The sequence below is a fragment of the Hyperolius riggenbachi genome, chromosome 11, assembly GCF_040937935.1.
Source record: "Hyperolius riggenbachi isolate aHypRig1 chromosome 11, aHypRig1.pri, whole genome shotgun sequence".
NCBI lineage: Eukaryota > Metazoa > Chordata > Amphibia > Anura > Hyperoliidae > Hyperolius > Hyperolius riggenbachi.
This window is the reverse complement of record NC_090656.1, coordinates 140,857,936-140,878,069: the sequence shown is the minus strand read 5'-3', so window position 1 is coordinate 140,878,069 and position 20,134 is coordinate 140,857,936. Positions and strand designations below refer to the sequence as shown.

At 44.7% G+C, this 20,134-nt stretch overlaps 1 protein-coding gene across 2 annotated transcripts in view; it reads right to left on the bottom strand.

The window, feature by feature from the left end:
• EML3 (EMAP like 3) overlaps nucleotides 1–20,134 on the bottom strand; it is a 375,337-nt gene that overhangs the window by 187,385 nt on the left and 167,818 nt on the right. For both annotated transcript variants that reach the window (XM_068260560.1, XM_068260561.1), the window contains exon 6: nucleotides 11,172–11,210. In XM_068260560.1, the coding sequence (XP_068116661.1) occupies nucleotides 11,172–11,210 (39 nt within the window). The remainder of the gene's footprint in view (nucleotides 1–11,171; nucleotides 11,211–20,134) is intronic.

The window sequence follows — 20,134 nt, the reverse complement described above, 5'->3', positions numbered from 1 at the left end:
ATTGGCCGGCAGGTTGACGTCGCGGGTGGGCGGAGCCTAATGCCGGCGGATGCGTGCGCATCACTGCGCGCGATCCCCGGCTGATCAGTCCCCCAGGTGCCGCCGCCGATCGGCGTTAGGTGGTCCTGGGGGTGCCACTTTGCCGACGCCCATAGGTAGTGGGTGGTCGGCAAGTGGTTAAAGAACCTGTTCTATGCAAAAAACAACACGTGATAAATTCTATTTCTAACAAAGTGTTGCCAAAAAAAGATCTTTCATACTGTCAAACTAACCATTTGTTCCACACTGGTATGAACTGTATATAAACTTGCTTTGTGATTAACCCACTCCCGACAGCGATTGGCGTTGGGAGGGTGGCAGCCCCAGGACCGCCTAACACCGAAAGGCGTCAAGTCCTGGGGCAGGGTTTTGCAGGAGATTGCACGCATCTCCGCTTGATGCAGCTAGGAGACTGTTAGATGGCGGTTTCACCGTCTATTTACACAGTACAGCGCTGCGATCTACGTCAGCGGTGTCACTCAGCTGTCCACAGCAGAGGCTCAAGAGCGATCGGCTCTCATAGGCTGATGCTTATGACAGCTGATCACTGTCATTGGCTGGTGGGGAGGGAGTGAAAAATAAATAAATAAAAAAAGGCATATTTATTATGAGTTGTACGACCCTGTAGTGATCCCTTAAAGCTGAAGTGGCTTGAATTGTAAAAAATAGCCTGGTCACTACGGGGGTGTAAACCTATGGTCCTGAAGTGGTTAAAGACCCCAGATACTTTTCCACCAACTTGGGTGTAGCATGGTTCTGTAACGTGGCTTTACGTTGGGGGTGTTAAGGGTAAGGAGAGGGGGTAGGGTAAGGTAACATGAGGGGGATTAGGGTTAGGAACTACAGGGGGGGGGGGGTGTCTTAGGTTTAGGCACCACGAGGGGGGGGGATATTAGGGTCAGGCACCACCAGGGAGGCTTTAGCGTTAGGCACCACAGGGGATCTTCTGGTGAGGCACCACCAGGGGAGGGTTCTGTTTGAGAGTATGGTTAAGTTTAGCTACAGTAAAATATCAGTAAATATTACCAATATTTTACTATGAAATCCAGAAGTAGAATATTGCTAATTGTAGCAATATTCTACTAGCGGCAATCCCATGCGCCCTTTTTTCCAGGCGCCTTCATTTCATGTATGCCCATCCATACCATTCCTCTGCTCTATCCATTCCACTTCATCCATACATTCTAAACATACATTGGCCACAATTCACTAAGATCATGCTGGAGATAAAAAGGCAAGAGAAAACTTACCAACACACATCGATCTTGCCTTATTAAGGTGTAGAGATATGTTTTCTGATTTGTGTTCCTTTCCTATTGTTTATAGGGCATTTCTCAAGCCAAATATTTGTTTGCTTTTGTTTTAATACTCTGATTCCCTATAAACTAAACAAGCCTCGCCCACAGCTTTTCAGAGAGCCTTGGCATTTTCATACAGTAGCAAGGGCTCATGGGAGCTCAGTCTGGGAAGGAGGGGGAGGTATTACTAGCCAGAGACTTCAGAGGCAGAGGGGAGGAGGAACGAGGAGGGGGGGGGGGGATTAGGTTTTTTTTCACAGGCTGAGTGCTGAAGATGCAAATAAGCTTGCCTGTGTGTAATGTTTACAAACGACATGGCTGCTGTCGTATCACAGAAAGAAATAATCATATTCTATTGAAGCTGTTTGCAGCTAGATTTGCTGTGTAAACTGTCTAAACTTTACGTAAGATATATAGACAAGTTATTTGGTATAGCTAGTTTTTCATCTCGGATCCGCTTTAAGTTAAGTTAAGACTGGCCTTCACTGAATTCACTAAGATTATCTCTTGTCTTTAATAAAGTTTTTAGAGTTATCACCTTGGTGATAAGGCATGTGGTATTCAGGAAACATTTTACCTCAGGCAAACCTAAAGTTAACTCTTCTTACCGGGGCTCACCGTGGCTGAACGGGAGAGTGTAGGAGGACGTGGAGTAACACATCCATGCTTATGGGGCTGGAGGAAACCCCGGGTAAGTAAAAAACTGCATTGAGACTCATCTCTGAGTCTCTTTAATAAGACAAGATCAATGTGTGGTGGTAAGTTTTCTCTTGCCTAATTATCTCCAGCATGATATTAGTGAATTGAGGCCAATTGTGTCCAATACACTCAACCTTCCCTCTATCCTATACATCTTATCCACTCCATTCCATTCTATCCATCCTGCATATATATTTTATACAGTGGCTTGCAAAAGTATTCGGCCCCCTTAAAGTTTTCTACATTTTGTCACATTACTGCCACAAACATGAATACATTTTATTGGAATTCCACGTGAAAGACCAATACAAAGTGGTGTACAAGTGAGAAGTGGAACGGAAATCATACATGATTCCAAACATTTTTTACAAATCAATAACTGCAAAGTGGAGCGTAATTATTCAGCCCTCTTTGGTCTGAGTGCAGTCAGTTGCCCATAGACATTGCCTGATGAGTGCTAATGACTAAATAAAGTGCACCTGTATGTAATCTAATGTCAGTACAAATACAGCTGCTCTGTGACGGCCTCAGAGGTTGTCTAAGAGAATATTGGGAGCAACAACACCATGAAGTCCAAAGAACACACCAGACAGGTCAGGGATAAAGTTATTGAGAAATTAAAGCAGGCATAGGCTACAAAAAGATTTCCAAAACCTTGAACATCCCACGGAGCACTGTTCAAGCGATCATTCAGAAATAGGAGTATGGCACAACTGTAAACCTACCAAGACAAGGCCATCCACCTAAACTCACAGGCCAAACAAGAAGAGCGTTGATCAGAAATGCAGTCAAGAGGCCCATGGTGACTCTGGACGAGCTGCAGAGATCTTCAGCTCAGGTGGGGAATCTGTCCATAGGACAACTATTAGTCTTGCACTGCACAAAGTTGGCCTTCATGGAAGAGTGGCAAGGAGAAAGCCATTGTTAACAGAAAAGCATAGGAAATCCCGTTTGCAGTTTGCCACAAGCCATGTGGGGGACACAGCAAACATGTGGAAGAAGGTGCTCTGGTCAGATGAGACCAAAATGGAACTTTTTGGCCAAAATGCAAAACGCTATGTGTGACGATAAACTAACACTGCACATCACTCAGAACACACCATCCCCACTGTCAAATATGGTGGTGGCAGCATCATGCTCCAGAGCATAATTTGACAGTGGGGATGGTGTGTTCTGAGTGATGTGCAGTGTTAGTTTACCGTCACACATAACATTTGCATTTTGGCCAAAAAGATCCATTTTGGTCTCATCTGACCAGAGCACCTTCTTCCACATGTTTGCTGTGTCCCCCACATAGCTTGTGGCAAACTGCAAACGGGTGCTTCTCTTCAGCAGGGACATGGAAGCTGGTCAAAGTTGATGGGTAGATGTATGGAGCCAAATACAGGGCAATCTTGGAAGAAAACCTCTTGGAGTCTGCAAAATACTTGAGACTGGGGTGGTGGTTCACCTTCCAGCAGGACAACGACCCTAAACCTAAAGCCAGGACAACAATGGAATGGTTTAAAACAAAACATATCCATGTGTTAGAATGGCCCAGCCAAAGTTCGGATCTAAATGCAATCGAGAATCTGTGGCAAGATCTGCAAACTGCTGTTCACAAACGCTGTCCATCTAATCTAACTGAGCTGGAGCTGTTTTGCAAAGAAGAATGGGCAAGGATTTCAGTCTGTAGATGTGCAAAGCTGGTAGAGACATACCCTAAAAGACTGGCAGCTGTAATTGCAGCAAAAGGTGGTTCTACAAAGTATTGACTCGGGGGGGGCTGAATAATTATGCACACCCCACTGTGCAGTTATTGATTTGTAAAAAATGTTTGTAATCATGTATGATTTTCATTCCACTTCTCACGTGTACACTACTTTGTATTGGTCTTTCACATGGAATTCCAATAAAATTGATTCATGTTTGTGGTAGTAATGTGACAAAATGTGGAAAACTTCAAGGGGACGAATACTTTTGCAAGCCACTTTATATAGTAATGTATACTTGATTACACTAATACACAGTAAAGTAACAGATCCTGACTACACATACATATACTACATATTAGTATAAATATATACTAAAATAATAGTCCACTAACACAAACTTTCACTAATTATGAGCTATATATAGCTAATGTCATATGCTCTCCAGCCCCCGTGCATCAAGAATGCTCCCCTTAATCCCAGCCCACATAACATGGCTGGAAGGGAGCTTCCCCAACCTACCTAGAAAACATGGCTGACAGAGATAGTCATCAACTTGACCACAAAACATGATGCAGCCCCTTATAGGGAGATTAGTTATATGAACACATAGCTTATTGACACCTTCTAGAAATTGGACATTTAACTCTGAATGTTTTTATTTGCTTCTTTGTTTGCGTCTTTGTTTTTAATGTATAGCCTACACTAGGCATAATGAAGCAAGTTGTGATGTTTTTTGTTTTTTTTTATTTCTGTTCTCATTTTTGTTCTACTTTCTTTGGTTTATCACTGATTGCTCTCTGAAATATAGATACTGTAGATTGTTGTATGCATTTTGAACATTTCACTGCAATTTTTGTGATACTTTTTGGTATATAGCTTTATATTTGCAACAATAAACATCTTTATAAACAAAAACATTATGGAGCCCTCAGTAGATTCTTTCAATATGTTGAATGTCATGACCACTATTGTAGGGCCAGGGAATTTGATATGACCCACTAACTTCTTCTCTATAAAACCTCAATTGCTGGTTTGATAGATAGGTCTTCATCTCTTGTTTATTCATTAACTGATCATAAAAACCATAGAAAACTACACTACACCAAAACTGTGCCGTGGCTGACACTACTAGTGAGAAACAAAAAAAGGGTGGTTTGGGGACGGTTACTAAAAAACAGTACTACTCAATAGAGTAAAGTATCAAATGATTTTATTCAAAAACAAGAGTAAAACATACGTAAGAATAATTTACTGTATACCACCATCCGTGATGTCACACAATGTATGTATAATATAGATAATATAGGGCCAATGCAATTAGAGAGCTGTGTGGGGAAGAACAAGTAGAGTGTAGAACGCACACTGATCAGCAAGTAGGAAGCTACACTGCATGTTGCTAGGTAAAGTATAAAAACCCAAATTGCTTGTGCGTTTGGACATTTTCATTATGTAAGTAATCTGTCTTTCTGGATTTATTTTTTATTTTTGTTTTTGTTTTCAAAACATTTTATTAGAAGGTATAACAAATAACAGAGTTATGCAGTAGTCAGTAGGGAATCACAAAGCCTGAATTTTTTTAATTCCAGTAAAAATTTGAATATAAGCTGAAAAAAAACGTATTTTTTGTTCAACTACCTTAGATTTATGGTGAACAAAGAGTAAAACGACAGCAAATTAGGATTTAACTTAGTATAAGAAAGGAAAAGTGTATTTCTGAATTTAATGCAGTCAAACAATCAAGGTTTCTGCTGGTTTAGAGTCCCTGGGCTTCCCTGAAGGCCACCCTGGCAGTAACTTTTGGTGAAAAGATGACACAAGTGGAAGCTGCTTGTCAGATCTCTGACATAGTTACATTTAACTTGTTGTCGATGAGTACTCCTAAGTCCTTCTCCAAGTTTGATGTCCCCAACTGTATCCCATTTATTTTGTATGGTGCTAGACCGTTGGTACGACCAAAATGCATGACTTTTTTCAACATTGTATTTCATCTGCCATTTATGTGCCCATATTGCCATCCTATTCGGATCCTGTTGCAATATGTCCCTGACATGTCCCTGACATGTCTTCTTAACCACTTGAGGACCACAGTCTTTTCGCCCCTTAACCACTTAAGGACCAGCAGTCTCTGGGCACTTAAAGACCAGAGACCGCTGGTCCAATCCCGACGAAATCCTGACGAATCGCCGCACATACCCGCCGCAACCGCTCGCCGAGACCCTCAGGACATAGACTCTACCGTCTCTATGACGGCAGAGTCATGTGAGCCGGTCAGGAGCCGCTTTCATTGGCTCCTGACCCTGTTTTTCAATGTAAGCCAATGGGAACGGCTTACATTGAAAGACAGGGTCAGGAGCCAATGAAATCGGCTCCTGACCGGCTCACATGACTCTGCCATCATAGAGACAGGCAGAGCCTGTGAGATGCGTCAAGAATCGTCGGGTTTGAGCGGCGCGATCGGCGGGTAGCGGCGGATGCGCACTGCGGACAGTGATTGAGATCTACGCCCTGCCAGCCAGGAGCCCACCAAAACAGGGCGTAGATCTCAATCACTGCGGTCCGAAAATGGTTAAGGACCAGAGCCTTTTTTTTCCATTCAGACCACTGCAGCTTTCACGGTTTATTGCTCGGTCATACAACCTACCACCTAAATGAATTTTACCTCCTTTTCTTGTCACTAATACAGATTTCTTTTGGTGCTATTTGATTGCTGCTGCGAGTTTTAGTTTTTATTATATTCATCAAAAAAGAGATGAATTTTGTCAAAAAAATTACTTTTTTAACTTTCTGTGCTGCCATTTTTCAAATAAAGTAAAATTTCCTATACATTTGAGCGCGAAAGTTATTCTGCTACATGTCTTTGATTAAAAAAAAAACAACCATTCAGTGTATATTTATTGTATTCGGTAAAAATTATAGCGTTTACAAACTATGGTGCCAAAAGTGAATTTTCCCATTTTGAAGCATCTCTGACTTTTCTGACCACTTGTCAAGAGGTGCTAAAATTCCAGGATAGTATAAATACACCCCAAATGACCCCATTTTGGAAAGAAGACATCCCAAATTATTCAGTGAGAGGCATGGTGAGTTCATAGAAGATTTTATTTTTTGTCACAAGTGGAAAATGACACTTTGTGACAAAAAAAGTTTCCATTTCTTCTAACTTGCGACAAAAAAAAAATGAAATCTGCCACGGACTCACTATACTCCTCTCTGAATACCTTGAAGTGTCTACTTTCCAAAATGGGGTCATTTGTGGGGTGTGTTCACTGTCCTGGCATTTTGGGGGGTGCCTAATTGTAAGAACCCCTGTAAAGCCTAAAGATGCACATTGGACTTTGGGCCCCTTAGTGCAGTTAGGCTGCAAAAAAGTGCCACACATGTGGTATTGCCGTACTCAGGAGAAGTAGTATAATGTGTTTTGGGGTGTATTTTTACACATACCCATGCTGGGTGGGAGAAATATCTCCATAAATGACAATTGTTTTATTTTTTTTTACACACAATTGTCTATTTACAGAGATATTTCTCCCACCCAGCATGGGTATGTGTAAAAAATACACCCCAAAACACAGTATACTACTTTTCCTGAGTACGGCGGTACCACATGTGTGACACTTTTTTGCACCCTAAGTGCGCTAAGGGGCCCAAAGTCCAATGAGTACCTTTAGGATTTCACAGGTCATTTTGCAACATTTGATTTCAAGACTACTCCTCACGGTTTAGGGCCCCTAAAATGCCAGGGCAGTATAGGAACCCCACAAATGACCCCATTTTAGAAAGAAGACACACCAAGGTATTCCGTGAGTAGTATGGGGAGTTCATAGAAGATTTATTTTTTTTTTGTCACAAGTTAGCGGAAATTGATTTTAATTGTTTTTTTCACAAAGTGTCATTTTCCACTAACTTGTGACAAAAAATAAAATCTTCTATGAACTCACCATACTCCTAACGGAATACCTTTGGGTGTCTTCTTTCTAAAATGGGGTCATTTGTTGTGGTATTGCCGTACTCAGGAGAAGTAGTATAATGTGTTTTGTGGTGTATTTTTACATATAACCATGCTGGGGGGGAGCAATATCTCTGTAAATGACACATTTTTGATTTTTTTTTTTACACACAATTGTCCATTTACAGAGAGATTTCTCCCACCCAGCATGGGTATGTGTAAAAATACACCACAAAACAGAGACGGGGTCTCTGAGGAAGCAAGCATCTTAGCTTGCGAAACGGCTGTTAGACCGTGTGCCTGATTTATGGTGTCTGTCACTGGACGGGATGGAATAAATTAGCATTTGCATTCAGCTGGTGCCCGGTATCTTTCTACTTTTTGTTACACAGAATACCTTGGGGTGTCTTTTTTCTAAAATGGGGTCACTTGTGGGGTTCCTATACTGCCCTGGCATTTTACGGGCCCAAAACCATAAGTAGTCTGGAAACCAAATTTCTCAAAATGACTGTTCAGGGGTATAAGCATCTGCAAATTTTGATGACAGGTGGTCTATGAGGGGGCAAATTTTGTGGAACCGGTCATAAGCAGGGTGGCCTCTTAGACGACAGGTTGTATTGGGCCTGATCTGATGGATAGGAGTGCTAGGGGGGTGACAGGAGGTGATTGATGGGTGTCTCAGGGGGTGGTTAGAGGGGAAAATAGATGGAATCAATGCACTGGGGAGGTGATCGGAAGGGGATCTGAGGGTTTGGCCGAGTGATCAGGAGCCCACACGGGGCAAATTAGGGCCTGATCTGATAACTAGGTGTGCTAGGGGGTGACAGGTGGTGATTGATGGGTGTCTCAAGGTGTGATTAGAGGGGGGAAATAGATGCAAGCAATGCACTGGCGAGGTGATCAGGGCTGGGGTCTGAGGGCGTTCTGAGGGTATGGGCGGGTGATTGGGTGCCCTAGGGGCAGATAGGGGTCTAATCTGATGGGTATCAGTGACAGGGGCTGATTCATGGGTGATTGATGGGTGATCAGTGGGTGATTAGATGGCAGAACAGATGTAAACAATGCACTTTGGAGGTGATCTGAGGGTAGGTCTGGGGCAATCTGATGGTGTGGGTGGGTGATCAGATTGCCCGCAGGGGGCAGGTTAGGGGCTGATTGATGGGTGGCAGTGACAGGGGGTGATTGATGGGTGGCAGTGACAGGGGGTGAATGATGGGTGATTGACAGGTGATCAGTGGGTTATTACAGGGAAGAACAGATGTAAATAATGCACTGGCGAATTGATAAGGGGGGGTCTGAGGGCAATATGAGCATGTGGGCGGGTGATTGGGTGCCCGCAAGGGGCAGATTAGGGTCTAATCTGATGGGTAACAGTGACAGGTGGTGATAGGGGTTGATTGATGGGTAATTAGTGGGTGTTTAGGGTAGAGAACATATGTAAATACTGCACTTGGGAGGTGATCTGACGTCGGATCTGCGGGCGATCTATTGGTGTGGGTGGGTGATCAGATTGCCCACAAGGGGCAGGTTAGAGGCTGATTGATGGGTGGCAGTGACAGGGGGTGATTGATGGGTGATTGACAGGTGATCAGTGGGTTATTACAGGGAAGAACAGATGTAAATAATGCACTGGCGAATTGATAAGGGGGGGGGGTCTGAGGGCAATCTGAGCGTGTGGGTGGGTGATTGGGTGCCCGCAAGGGGCAGATTAGGGTCTAATCTGATGGGTAACAGTGACAGGTGGTGATAGGGGGTGATTGATGGGTAATTAGTGGGTGTTTAGAGGAGAGAACAGATGTAAACACTGCACTTGGGAGGTGATCTGATGTCGGATCTGTGGGCGATCTATTGGTGTGGGTGGGTGATCAGATTGCCCGCAAGGGGCAGGTTAGGGGTTGATTGATGGGTGGCAGTGACAGGGGGTGATTGATGGGTGGCAGGGACAGGGGGTGATTGATGGGTGATTGATAGGTGATTGACAGGTGATCAGTGGGTTATTACAGGGAAGAACAGATGTAAATAATGCACTGGCGAATTGATAAGGAGGGGTCTGAGGGCAATCTGAGCGTGTGGGCGGGTGATTGGGTGCCCGCAAGGGGCAGATTAGGGTCTAATCTGATGGGTAACAGTGACAGGTGGTGATAGGGGGTGATTGATGGGTAATTAGTGGGTGTTTAGAGGAGAGAACAGATGTAAACACTACACTTGGGAGGTGATCTGATGTCGGATCTGCGGGCGATCTATTGGTGTGGGTGGGTGATCAGATTGCCCGCAAGGGGCAGGTTAGGGGCTGATTGATGGGTGGCAGTGACAGGGGGTGATTGATGGGTGATTGACAGGTGATTAGTGGGTTATTACAGGGGGGATAGAGGCATACAGTACACGGGGGGGTCTGGGGGGGGGGGGTCTGGGGAGAATCTGAGGGGTGGGGGGTGATCAGGAGGGAGCAGGGGCAGTTTAGGGTTAAAAAAAATAGCGTTGACAGATAGTGACAGGGAGTGATTGATGGGTGATTAGGGGGGTGACTGGGTGCAAACAGTGGTCTGGGTGGGTGGGGGGGTCTGAGGGGTGCTGTGGGCGATCAGGGGGCAGGGGGGGGAAATCAGTGTGCTTGGGTGCAGACTAGGGTGGCTGCAGCCTGCCCTGGTGGTCCCTCGGACACTGGGACCACCAGGGCAGGAGGCAGCCTGTATAATAGGCTTTGTATACATTACAAAGCCTATTATACATATTGCGTGCGGTGATCCGGGTGCTAGTAACCCGCCGACGCTTCCGAACGGCCGGCGGGTTACAGTGCGAGCAGGGCGGAGCCAGTCGCCGGCGGCTGATCGCGTCACGAATGACGCGATCGCCGCATAACCACGCCCGCCGCCGACGATGGGCGTATTGCGGTCGTTTGGGCCCAGCCCTTGCCGCCGCCCATCGGCTTAAGGCAGTCGGCAAGTGGTTAAAGGCCAGAAAACAGGGAGGTTACCAGTTTTTCTTGAGAGTCACAAAAATGTGAGGGCTGATGGCCGAGGGGCATCTATTTGCCTATATTTTTGCCTTTCCCTTTTTTCCCCCTTTTTTTTTTTTGTATTTTAAGACTTATCCAGTCCTCTAGGAGACCTTTATAGGTTACCAGGCACCCTGTTACTCAGCTCAAAATTATGAATAAGCAGATACCTTACACCAACGCATTAGGCCTTGTGATTTCTTAGAAGATTGCAAGATATGCATACTACAGGAACAAACCGCAATGAACAAGTGGTCATCCCAAACCTCTCCAGTAAATCACTAGGTAGTAACTAATCACTCAATGAAGTCTACACCTCTGCAATCCAGACAGATTGTTATATGACTAGGAACACTGGTAAATGACCAGATAACATTACAAGTAACTTATATTATCTCATACTAGTATTAATTACATTCTACTGTCAAATATAACTTTGCCAATAAATCAGTCAGAGACAGACCACTTTCAGACCACAAAAAAAAAGACACAATGCTCACCCAAATTATAATTTCCTCTTCTAGATCCAGACCCAGGACCTAGATCAAATTCACAAAAACATAAAGTTAAAATAATAATATAGCAGTGACAAATGGTATATACCGTCAAATACATGACATAAGAAACAGGCAGCTGTTGTTTCTACACAATCAATTCTGATGCCTTTTCAGGCATACATCCATTTACATCTATCTCACTCCATTATGAGGCAGCCAAATGGCAACTACCAGTAACTGAATTTATAGATTTTACCTCACCTACCTGACCTATGAGTAATTTATAAAAAAAATATAACTATAATTAAAAAGTACAGTAAAGGTGGCCACTAATGGTCCAATTTCTAGTGAAAAATCATTTGAGTGATCAGAAATCCTGATCGGATTGGTTGTAAATAATCTCTGTTGATGGGCAAAATCGATTATGAACGATTATAAAATTAGTCGTCTGATTGGATTTTCGTCAAAGATTAGTAGTAGATTAGACTGTTAGTGACCATTGGCTGATGGTGGCTGATGCTGGGTAAGTGTAGTTTCTGGTAGCTTGAGATTCAATATTACAAATAGGCCTAGATAAAAAAAAACGGCACTATACTCCACACTGTATTCTTACCATAAACGTTGTATTTAAGTGCAATGAAACCCAGCATATCTTCTTTGCTCTGAAATATTATTTATAGCATATAATATACTAACACGATTTTCTTTTTTGTTAGTAAAACAGCATTCAAAGGGTTAAATCACAGGACTGACTAAAAGGTAGAAAAGGATTGGAGAGGAGGAGATCACATAAAAAAAAATATCGAGAACAGAGACACTGTGGATATACCAACTTGAATCTATGACACCCAGTGACCTTAACCATGATTTTGAATTATTTGCATTTTTTTTAATGCTGTGGGTTTTTAAGGTGTGTACTATTAGCTGACTACTAAAAACAGTCAGATCAGACAGTGAGTGTGTGCTGCTGTGCTAGCTGTATGACCATTTATGCTTTTTATATATGGGATGTATATACACATGTTTATACAGGTTTTTATTTTCATGCAATTATTTTTCATTTATTTCCAATATATGGTATCCTTCTCTTGAGATTCAGATTGCTCAGATGCTCAAGTTTAGTAGGGATGATATGTTTCTGAGGCATCAAGTTTTGGGATCGCAAGGGTTAAATGAACGGATTCGCTTGTTGGCCGGTGAGCTGCAAAGCAAGACGTGTGCATTAAGTTGCATTAAGGTATTTGGTTTTGGCATTGCAGAGGTTAAACGGACTGGTCCATTTGTTAGCCGCTGTGCTGCAAGAAATAAATGGACTGATTCATTTGTTAGCCGTTGCACTGCAAAGCAAGACATGTGTGCATAGAGTTGCATCAAGGTAGCAAGTTTTGGCATTTCAGAGGCAAATGGACTGGTCCGTTTGTTAGCCGCTGTGCTGCAAGGGCTAAATGGACTGATTTGCTTGCTAGCCGCTGCGCTGCAAAGCAAGACATGTGTGCATAAAGTTGTATCAAGGCAGCAAGTTTTGGCATTGCAAAGGTTAAATGGACTGGTCCGTTTGTTAGCCGCTATAGTGCAAAGTAAGACATGTGTGCATTAAGTTGTTATGGAGACAGAGGTGGGAGTGGCTGGAAGGCTGATGCTCATAAGCTGGAGGAACAGCAGTAAATTAACAGCTCTGAAGAAGAGGGGCGGACCCCTTGAAACGTTAGTCATTCATTACATTGTGCAAAGTGACGTCACTCTGAATAGCACGATCTTGCACCCTATCAGCGGGCACTTTCGATATCTGCGTGCAGCGCTAGACATCTGAGGCTGCATGAATGCTGGTTTCTCCCCGCTTGTTGGAATGGCCGTCCTTTAGCGGAGGATTGAGACGAACATATCTGTTACCTAACAAGCCACCCACTCTGGACGGGTAACGTAGGAATGGTTGCCCAGTTTATTGCTGATCTGCAACTTGATTGTGCAAGATTAACCTCTTGAGGACCACAGTGTTAAACCCCCCTAAAGACCAGGGCGTTTTTTGTAAAAATAGGCCACTGCAGCTTTAAGGCCAAGCTGCAGGGCTGCACAACACAGCACACAAGTGATCCCCCCCCTTTTCTCCCCACCAACAGAGCTCTCTGTTGGTGGGGTCTGATCCCCCCCCCCAGGGTCGCATCGCTGTACATGTAAATAAACAGCGGTTACGCCGTCTAACAGTCACCCGAGCGGCAACCGCCGCTTGGAGACCGAAGGTGGAGCTCAGCTCAGCCCACCAAGCAGCTTGCGCGCGATCTCCTATAGAGTGCTGCCCCAGGACTTTACGGCGTTAGGCGGTCCTGGGGCTGCCACCGCGGCCACACTCATCGGCGTGACGCGGTCGGCAAGCAGTTAAGCAGCTGCTTCTGTACTGTACACATGTCACAGGACTTACTCCAGCAGCTCTATCATTTGGATTTAAAGAGACTCTATGTACACATATAACTATACATCAGCATATCCATATGGGATTAATACCTCTGCCTCTACAATTGTTGGAACAGCTGCTTTTAACTTTTTGACAGGAGATTGTTTTAATAGCTGTGAACAACACATTTTTTGTTGTTGATATACAACAATTTTTTAATTTTAGAAGATTTGATCCAGCGCATGTTTTTGCTTTGGGCCCAGTTTTTTCTCTTTCCATCTAAAGTCCATTCACTGCAGTGAATAGTGTGTTTGGGTAACGCATGCTTGTTGATTATTGATGGTTTAAAAAGGGTTAAGGACCCAGGAGATACATGCTGCTTGTTGTTTTAATTAATAAAGAGGTTTTATTACTTCACAATAGTGCTGTGGATTGAACTTTATTATAGGCTTTTAGTCGGTAACACAAGGATACTGTTATCCATTCAGCAGCTGACAGGCCTTATTGGCGCAGGTGTTTGACAAACACAGTTATAATATCCCTATGTGCACCTCTAAACCATAGCCTTTACATTAGAAGTAGTAAAACTGGACATATAAATATAACATCAAATGTAATAATGGACTAGTATACCCAGGTCTAAAGACTGTGTAGATATATAGGGGAGAGTTTTTATGTGGAGCTGGTAATCTATTATTACCTACACTATAATATAAACAAGCTCTAATAAGCTTGTTACCTAACGTAGAGATCCTTCAATGGATAGAACATTTCCCCTTGACTGGGCAGATGGGGATCCAGAAACACACACTACACCCAGCTAGTTAAAACTCAGTAAAGTGCTAAGTGCTATACAATAATTACATGAACCATAAACCCATGTTTCACCTTAAATATAGAGGCGCTGCACAACATAAATAGATACTGCATCAAACAGTGTAGAATCTAATGTGTGTTCAGGTGTCCGCTGACATGCCTAAAGATCCGGCACACAAGACCTGTAGTCATAATGACACACAAGCAACACCCAACCTCATTGTCCTCCTCCCCAGTTTGCCCACTGGAAACTACTCCATCGTTCACTGTGCCGTAATCCCTCCCACCTCTCCATAGCAATAGAACACATCCATAGCATGCAAGCTAGTAACACACCTGTCCAGCACTCAGCCTGGAACTGTTGCCCAGAGGATAAACTCATGATTCTCAGCGGTGACAGTAATTATGCATGCGGCCTTCTTGCCGCAATAGCAGCATAGGGGGTGCTATTGTGGCTGGGAACGTGACGAATCACTCGCGTTCCCATGCCTGTCGGCCGGTGACGGCGACACCGGAAGTCGTCACCGGCGGGTCCAGGAGCATCGGAGCGGGGCTGCGAGGGCACCGATCAGCTGCAGGGGGCTGAGGGAAGCCCCAGGTGAGTTAAACTCATTTTTTCTCCCTGACTTAAGTATCCCTTTAAAGAGGAGCTGTTAGGTATAAGGTCTCAGAGAAAATAAACACATATATCAGTAGCTAAATATAGGCTGTACTTGGGGGCGGAGCAAGATGGCCGCCTGAGCAGACGTATAGAGAAGAGCTGCTGCTCTCAAACTTCCAGCCGTCATATACCAGCGGGCACCAAGCGCTAATTTTGCCTCCCTAACGGGACACTCAACCCTCCTGCACCCACCCTGCTATGTCCAGACGGAAGAAAGCGGACACAGGCACTCAGGAAACCCGGAAATATTCGTCCCGCCGAGAATAAAGCCATACAGACGATCATGGCGGACTGTGCTACCAACATGGAAGACAGCATAGGGGCTCTGGAGTTAATGGACGCCATCCGAACATGCCAAACTACGGTCACGAACAAGCTGGACCATCTGGAGGCCAAATTTGCCTTAATCCAGGAAGCCGTATCTGCAATACGCCAGCGGGTCGCGGGCGCGGAGACCAGAATCAGCGACCTGGAAGACTCCTCCGCAAACCACAGGCTTTCCATAAGGGATCTACAGACAGAGGTAAAGGCATTGAAAGCTAGAGCCGAAGACTCCGAAAATCGGAACAGGCGCAGTAATGTCAGGCTCCTGGGGCTGCCAGAGGGAGCAGAGGGAAACGACCCGGTGAAGTTCATAGAAAACCTGCTCAAAGACATCATGCCTGAAGCTCCATTTACGCGCTTTATGGCAGCAGAGCGAGCACACCGCATGCCCTCTACCCCTAGCCCACCGGGCGCACCACCACGCACCTTCATTTTTAAATTGCTGCACTTTAGAGACCGAGATGTTATTCTTCAAGAATCCCGCAAACTGGGGCCTGTCACCTACCAGAATGCACAGCTTCAGTTCTTCCCGGATTTCTCTGTGGAAACACAGAAACAAAGAAGATCCTTTCAAGCAGTGAAAAAACGCCTCCGAGACCAAGAGATCCAATACTCTATGCTGTTCCCGGCCAGGTTAAAAGTGATTTATGGCGACACCACACGATTTTTCACGCTCCCAGAAGATGCCATGAAATGGCTGGACAAGCTACCGAAGTAACTACAACCGTGAGTAGGCTCCTCTCCCTCCTCCTCGTCCCTCGTGGCCTGAGCACTTCGCTTCTGTCATGGCCCCATCTATGACCCTAGCACTTATGCACCCCCTTTACAAGAAGAGGAGCATGCCACTACCCTGGTTTGAAGGGCACACGCACTAACTCTCCTCGGGTAACTACGAACTCTGGCTGCCCTAAGACGAAGGGGCGACGCAGGCCTCATCATTCCACCTGTATAATGCTATGCTACTTTACTTTACACCCGACTGTACCTACACAGCCGACCTTTTGGCCTCACTATATTCGCTCCGAGACTTAAGATCAGGCCCAACACAACAACACCTCCTGATGGGAGATGGCGCACTTACAATCCGGTCCTATATGGCAGGGGACTCTCTTCGTGACACGCGGAAAAGCCAACGGATTCAGAACATAACTGTCTGTAATGTATCCAAGCTGTCACAGTACCTGTAATGGAAGTATGCTGATGTACTGGAAAGGGGATGGGGTCTGTAAATATCGGTCTGGCTCCAAAATTTGGACTCCACAATGATCCTTCAGAATACGAATATCCGCCGATATATGTATATACTGATCTGTATAATTCTCACACTGAAGCCTTACTACCAACAACACTAGCAACACTATTTCTAGCTTAGGCCTATGTTGTACAGCTGGAGCCGAAGCGGGGGGCTTGGGGGGGAGGGGGAGAGGTTTAGATCCACCGGCAGGGTGGGGGGATGGGGGGTGTCATGTAATACCCGACGCTCAATAATGCATTGCCCAATTATAAGGATAGAGCAAGCTCTTAGGGTAGGGAAGATATCCCCAACTCTCTGTCATCGGTGATAGAGGGCGGGATTAACACCATCTTTGCACATTGTTCCCCCTACACAGGCATAGCTTAGTGTAGAGGGTGGTTGTTAGGGATCCAAGCTATCTTAGTTCTACAAGAATAGCGGGGTGGGCTAAGGGAAGGGACAAGTAACACTCAGGATGAGATATAACCCATGTTTTTGTTTTTTCTCTCCTACTTTAGGTGTTATAATTTCGGTTTTAAATTTCTTTTGTGTGGCAATCCTGGACAGACCATGTGCTCAGCAGTTTGCGCCCTGTGCTGCTCGCAATTACCCGCAGATAGAGACATCAGTAGGTCTGACCTTCATTACTTTGTTCAATATATATACAAATGTCAGCTAAAGTTATATTTTGGAATGTAAGGGGTCTTAACTCGGCAATCAAAAGGTCATTAGTTTTTAACTACCTCCGCAGCTACAACCCTGATATCTGTATACTTGTTGAGACGCACTTGCACGGCAGTAAAGTCATGTCTCTTAAAAAGCCATGGGTGGGATACTATTACAACGCTACCTATTCCACTTATTCAAGAGGGGTATCTATCCTGGTGCGTAAAACCCTGCCATTCCAGCTGCTACACGCCCACTCTGATGGTATGGGTAGATACGTTATCTTACACTCCAGGATACATGGAGAGGAGTTAGTTATTGTTGGGTTGTATAACCCTCCCCCAGCCAATCTGGAAATGCTTAGTGAGATTATGACGTATACCTCAAAACTTCACACCACTAACATCCTTCTGTGTGGCGACTTCAATATGGTCCTCTCACCTTCTGCAGATCGCCTGACACCCAACCCTAGGGACTCCCTGCACCTAAAAGCATGGGCCCAATCCTTTAACTTACTGGACATGTGGAGCTTACAGAACCCAGATCAAGTGGGATTCACATGTCATTCATCCTCTTACCACTCACTGTCTAGGATTGATTTTGCACTAGCTACCCCTCCCATGGCCAAACAGATAGGCCATATTAAATTGCTACCGAGAGGAATATCAGACCATACACCACTTGAAGTCAAAATACTGTTTTCTAGACCACACGCCCGTCCTTTATGGAAACTTTCTGCCAGCTGGATTACACATGACTTTGTTAGTTTAGCGATGCGACCTCATTTGGAAGAGTACTGGGTTCACAATGGCCGTTCGGCAGACCCCTCAGTGGTGTGGGATTCCTATAAAGCCGTTACAAGAGGGCACTATATTAAAACTTTTAATGAAGCCAGAGTCCAGGACAGGATCTACCTCACGAGAGCTGAACAAGAGGCAGCTTCCGCTGAAGCCGATCATATCTCCCTTAAAACAAACGCGTCATATGCAAAGTGGCAAATATCCCTTACACATCTCAAAGATAGACAGAAACAGGCCTCCTCTAAAATTGAGTCAGCTAGACAACTCCGTATATATGAACAAGGAGACAGAACCGGGAAACTGTTAGCGTACCTAATAGGGGAAGAAAAACCCTCCTTCCATATTGGGGCTATTAAAAATGAACAAGGGGAGACACTCACGGATGCACCAAGCAATAATGCAGAATTCTCAAAATACTACCAGTCTCTTTATACCTCCTACACTTCCTACCATCCAGAACAACTCCATGCCTTTCTGGCCACATTTCACCTTCCGCAGGTATCTGCTGAAGATAGAGTTTTTCTGGAGGCAGATATCTCGGAGGGTGAGATTCGAGGAGTCATTAAAAGCTTACCAAATGCAAAGTCCCCGGGTACAGACGGATTTCCGCCAGAATTCTATAAACAATATAAGAAACAAATTGCGCCTCGTCTCAAAGAGGTCTTTAAACATGCCCTGGAAAAAAATACCCTCCCACAATCTATGAAAGAAGCACTTATCACAATCCTGCCCAAAAAAGGCAAAGACCCGCTTCTCTGTTCCTCCTACAGGCCAATTTCCCTATTAAATCAGGACTACAAAATTCTCGCAAAAATTCTCTCCATTAGAATTAGCACTCTCATTACAAAACTGATACATCCGGACCAGTCTGGCTTCATACCTGGAAAAGGTACAGACATAAATATCAGAAGACTTATGACTAATCTCTCTTTAACTCATGACAACTCTAAAGCACGGATCATTGTATCCCTAGATGCCGAAAAGGCCTTCGATGCAGTGGAGTGGACATTTCTTTGGGAAACCCTTCTAAAATTTGGCTTCGGCACCGAATTTGTCGACTGGCTTAGGATCCTCTACACTACACCGGAGGCCAGAGTACGCACTGGTCTGGATGTATCAAAACCATTTAACTTATTTCGGGGTACGAGGCAGGGTTGCCCCCTGTCACCCACATTATTTGCATTAGCAGTCGAGCCCCTGGCCAGTCTACTTCGCTCCAACGACCTCATAAAAGGCCTTCAGTTTGGGGAACGCATAGAGAAGCTGTCACTATATGCAGATGACATCCTCCTGTACCTAGCAGATTCAGGCCCTTCCTTGACTGCAGCACTAAATACCATTCAGGAATTTGGTAGGTTTTCAGGTTTTAAAGTGAACTGGGAAAAGTCGCTAATCCTTCCACTAGACAACCAAATACCAGTTACCCCTAGCTCCACCCCACTCCAATGGGTGTCCGAGTTCACTTACCTTGGGATTAAAATCACTAGAAACCCCAAAGACTACCGTCAGCTTAAGCTTGAACCGGTCCTCTCCAAACTCAAAACTAAGTGCAGGGCATGGCAAACTCTCCCATTAACGCTAGTAGGTAGACTTAATGCTATAAAAATGAACATGTTACCCAAATTCCTTTACTTTTTCCGTAATTCTCCAGTCCCAATCCCAACTCAGTACTTTAAAGAAATCCATAAAGCCATTACATCCTTTCTATGGTTCCCCAAGTCCCCAAGGATAGCTCTCCCCTCCTTACAACTAGACCAATATCAAGGCGGTCTTGGACTGCCTGATTTTGAAAGGTACTATTGGGCCTCTGCTCTGGTATCCGCCAGGTGGTGGTTTGAGCAATCAGCACAAAATCCAGCAACGGCCTTAGAAGCAGAAATTATGGGTTCCTTCACAGCCCTTTCCAGCCTCCCATTCCGAGGAAGCAAACACATCCCCCGGGCAACACCTAACATGCTGATGACGGTACAGGTTTGGGAGAAGGTGAGCAACTTATCCATCCAATCAGGTCAGATATCACCCTTTACCCCCCTCTGGAACAACCCCTCTATTCCAGAATTTCTTACTATTCCAGAC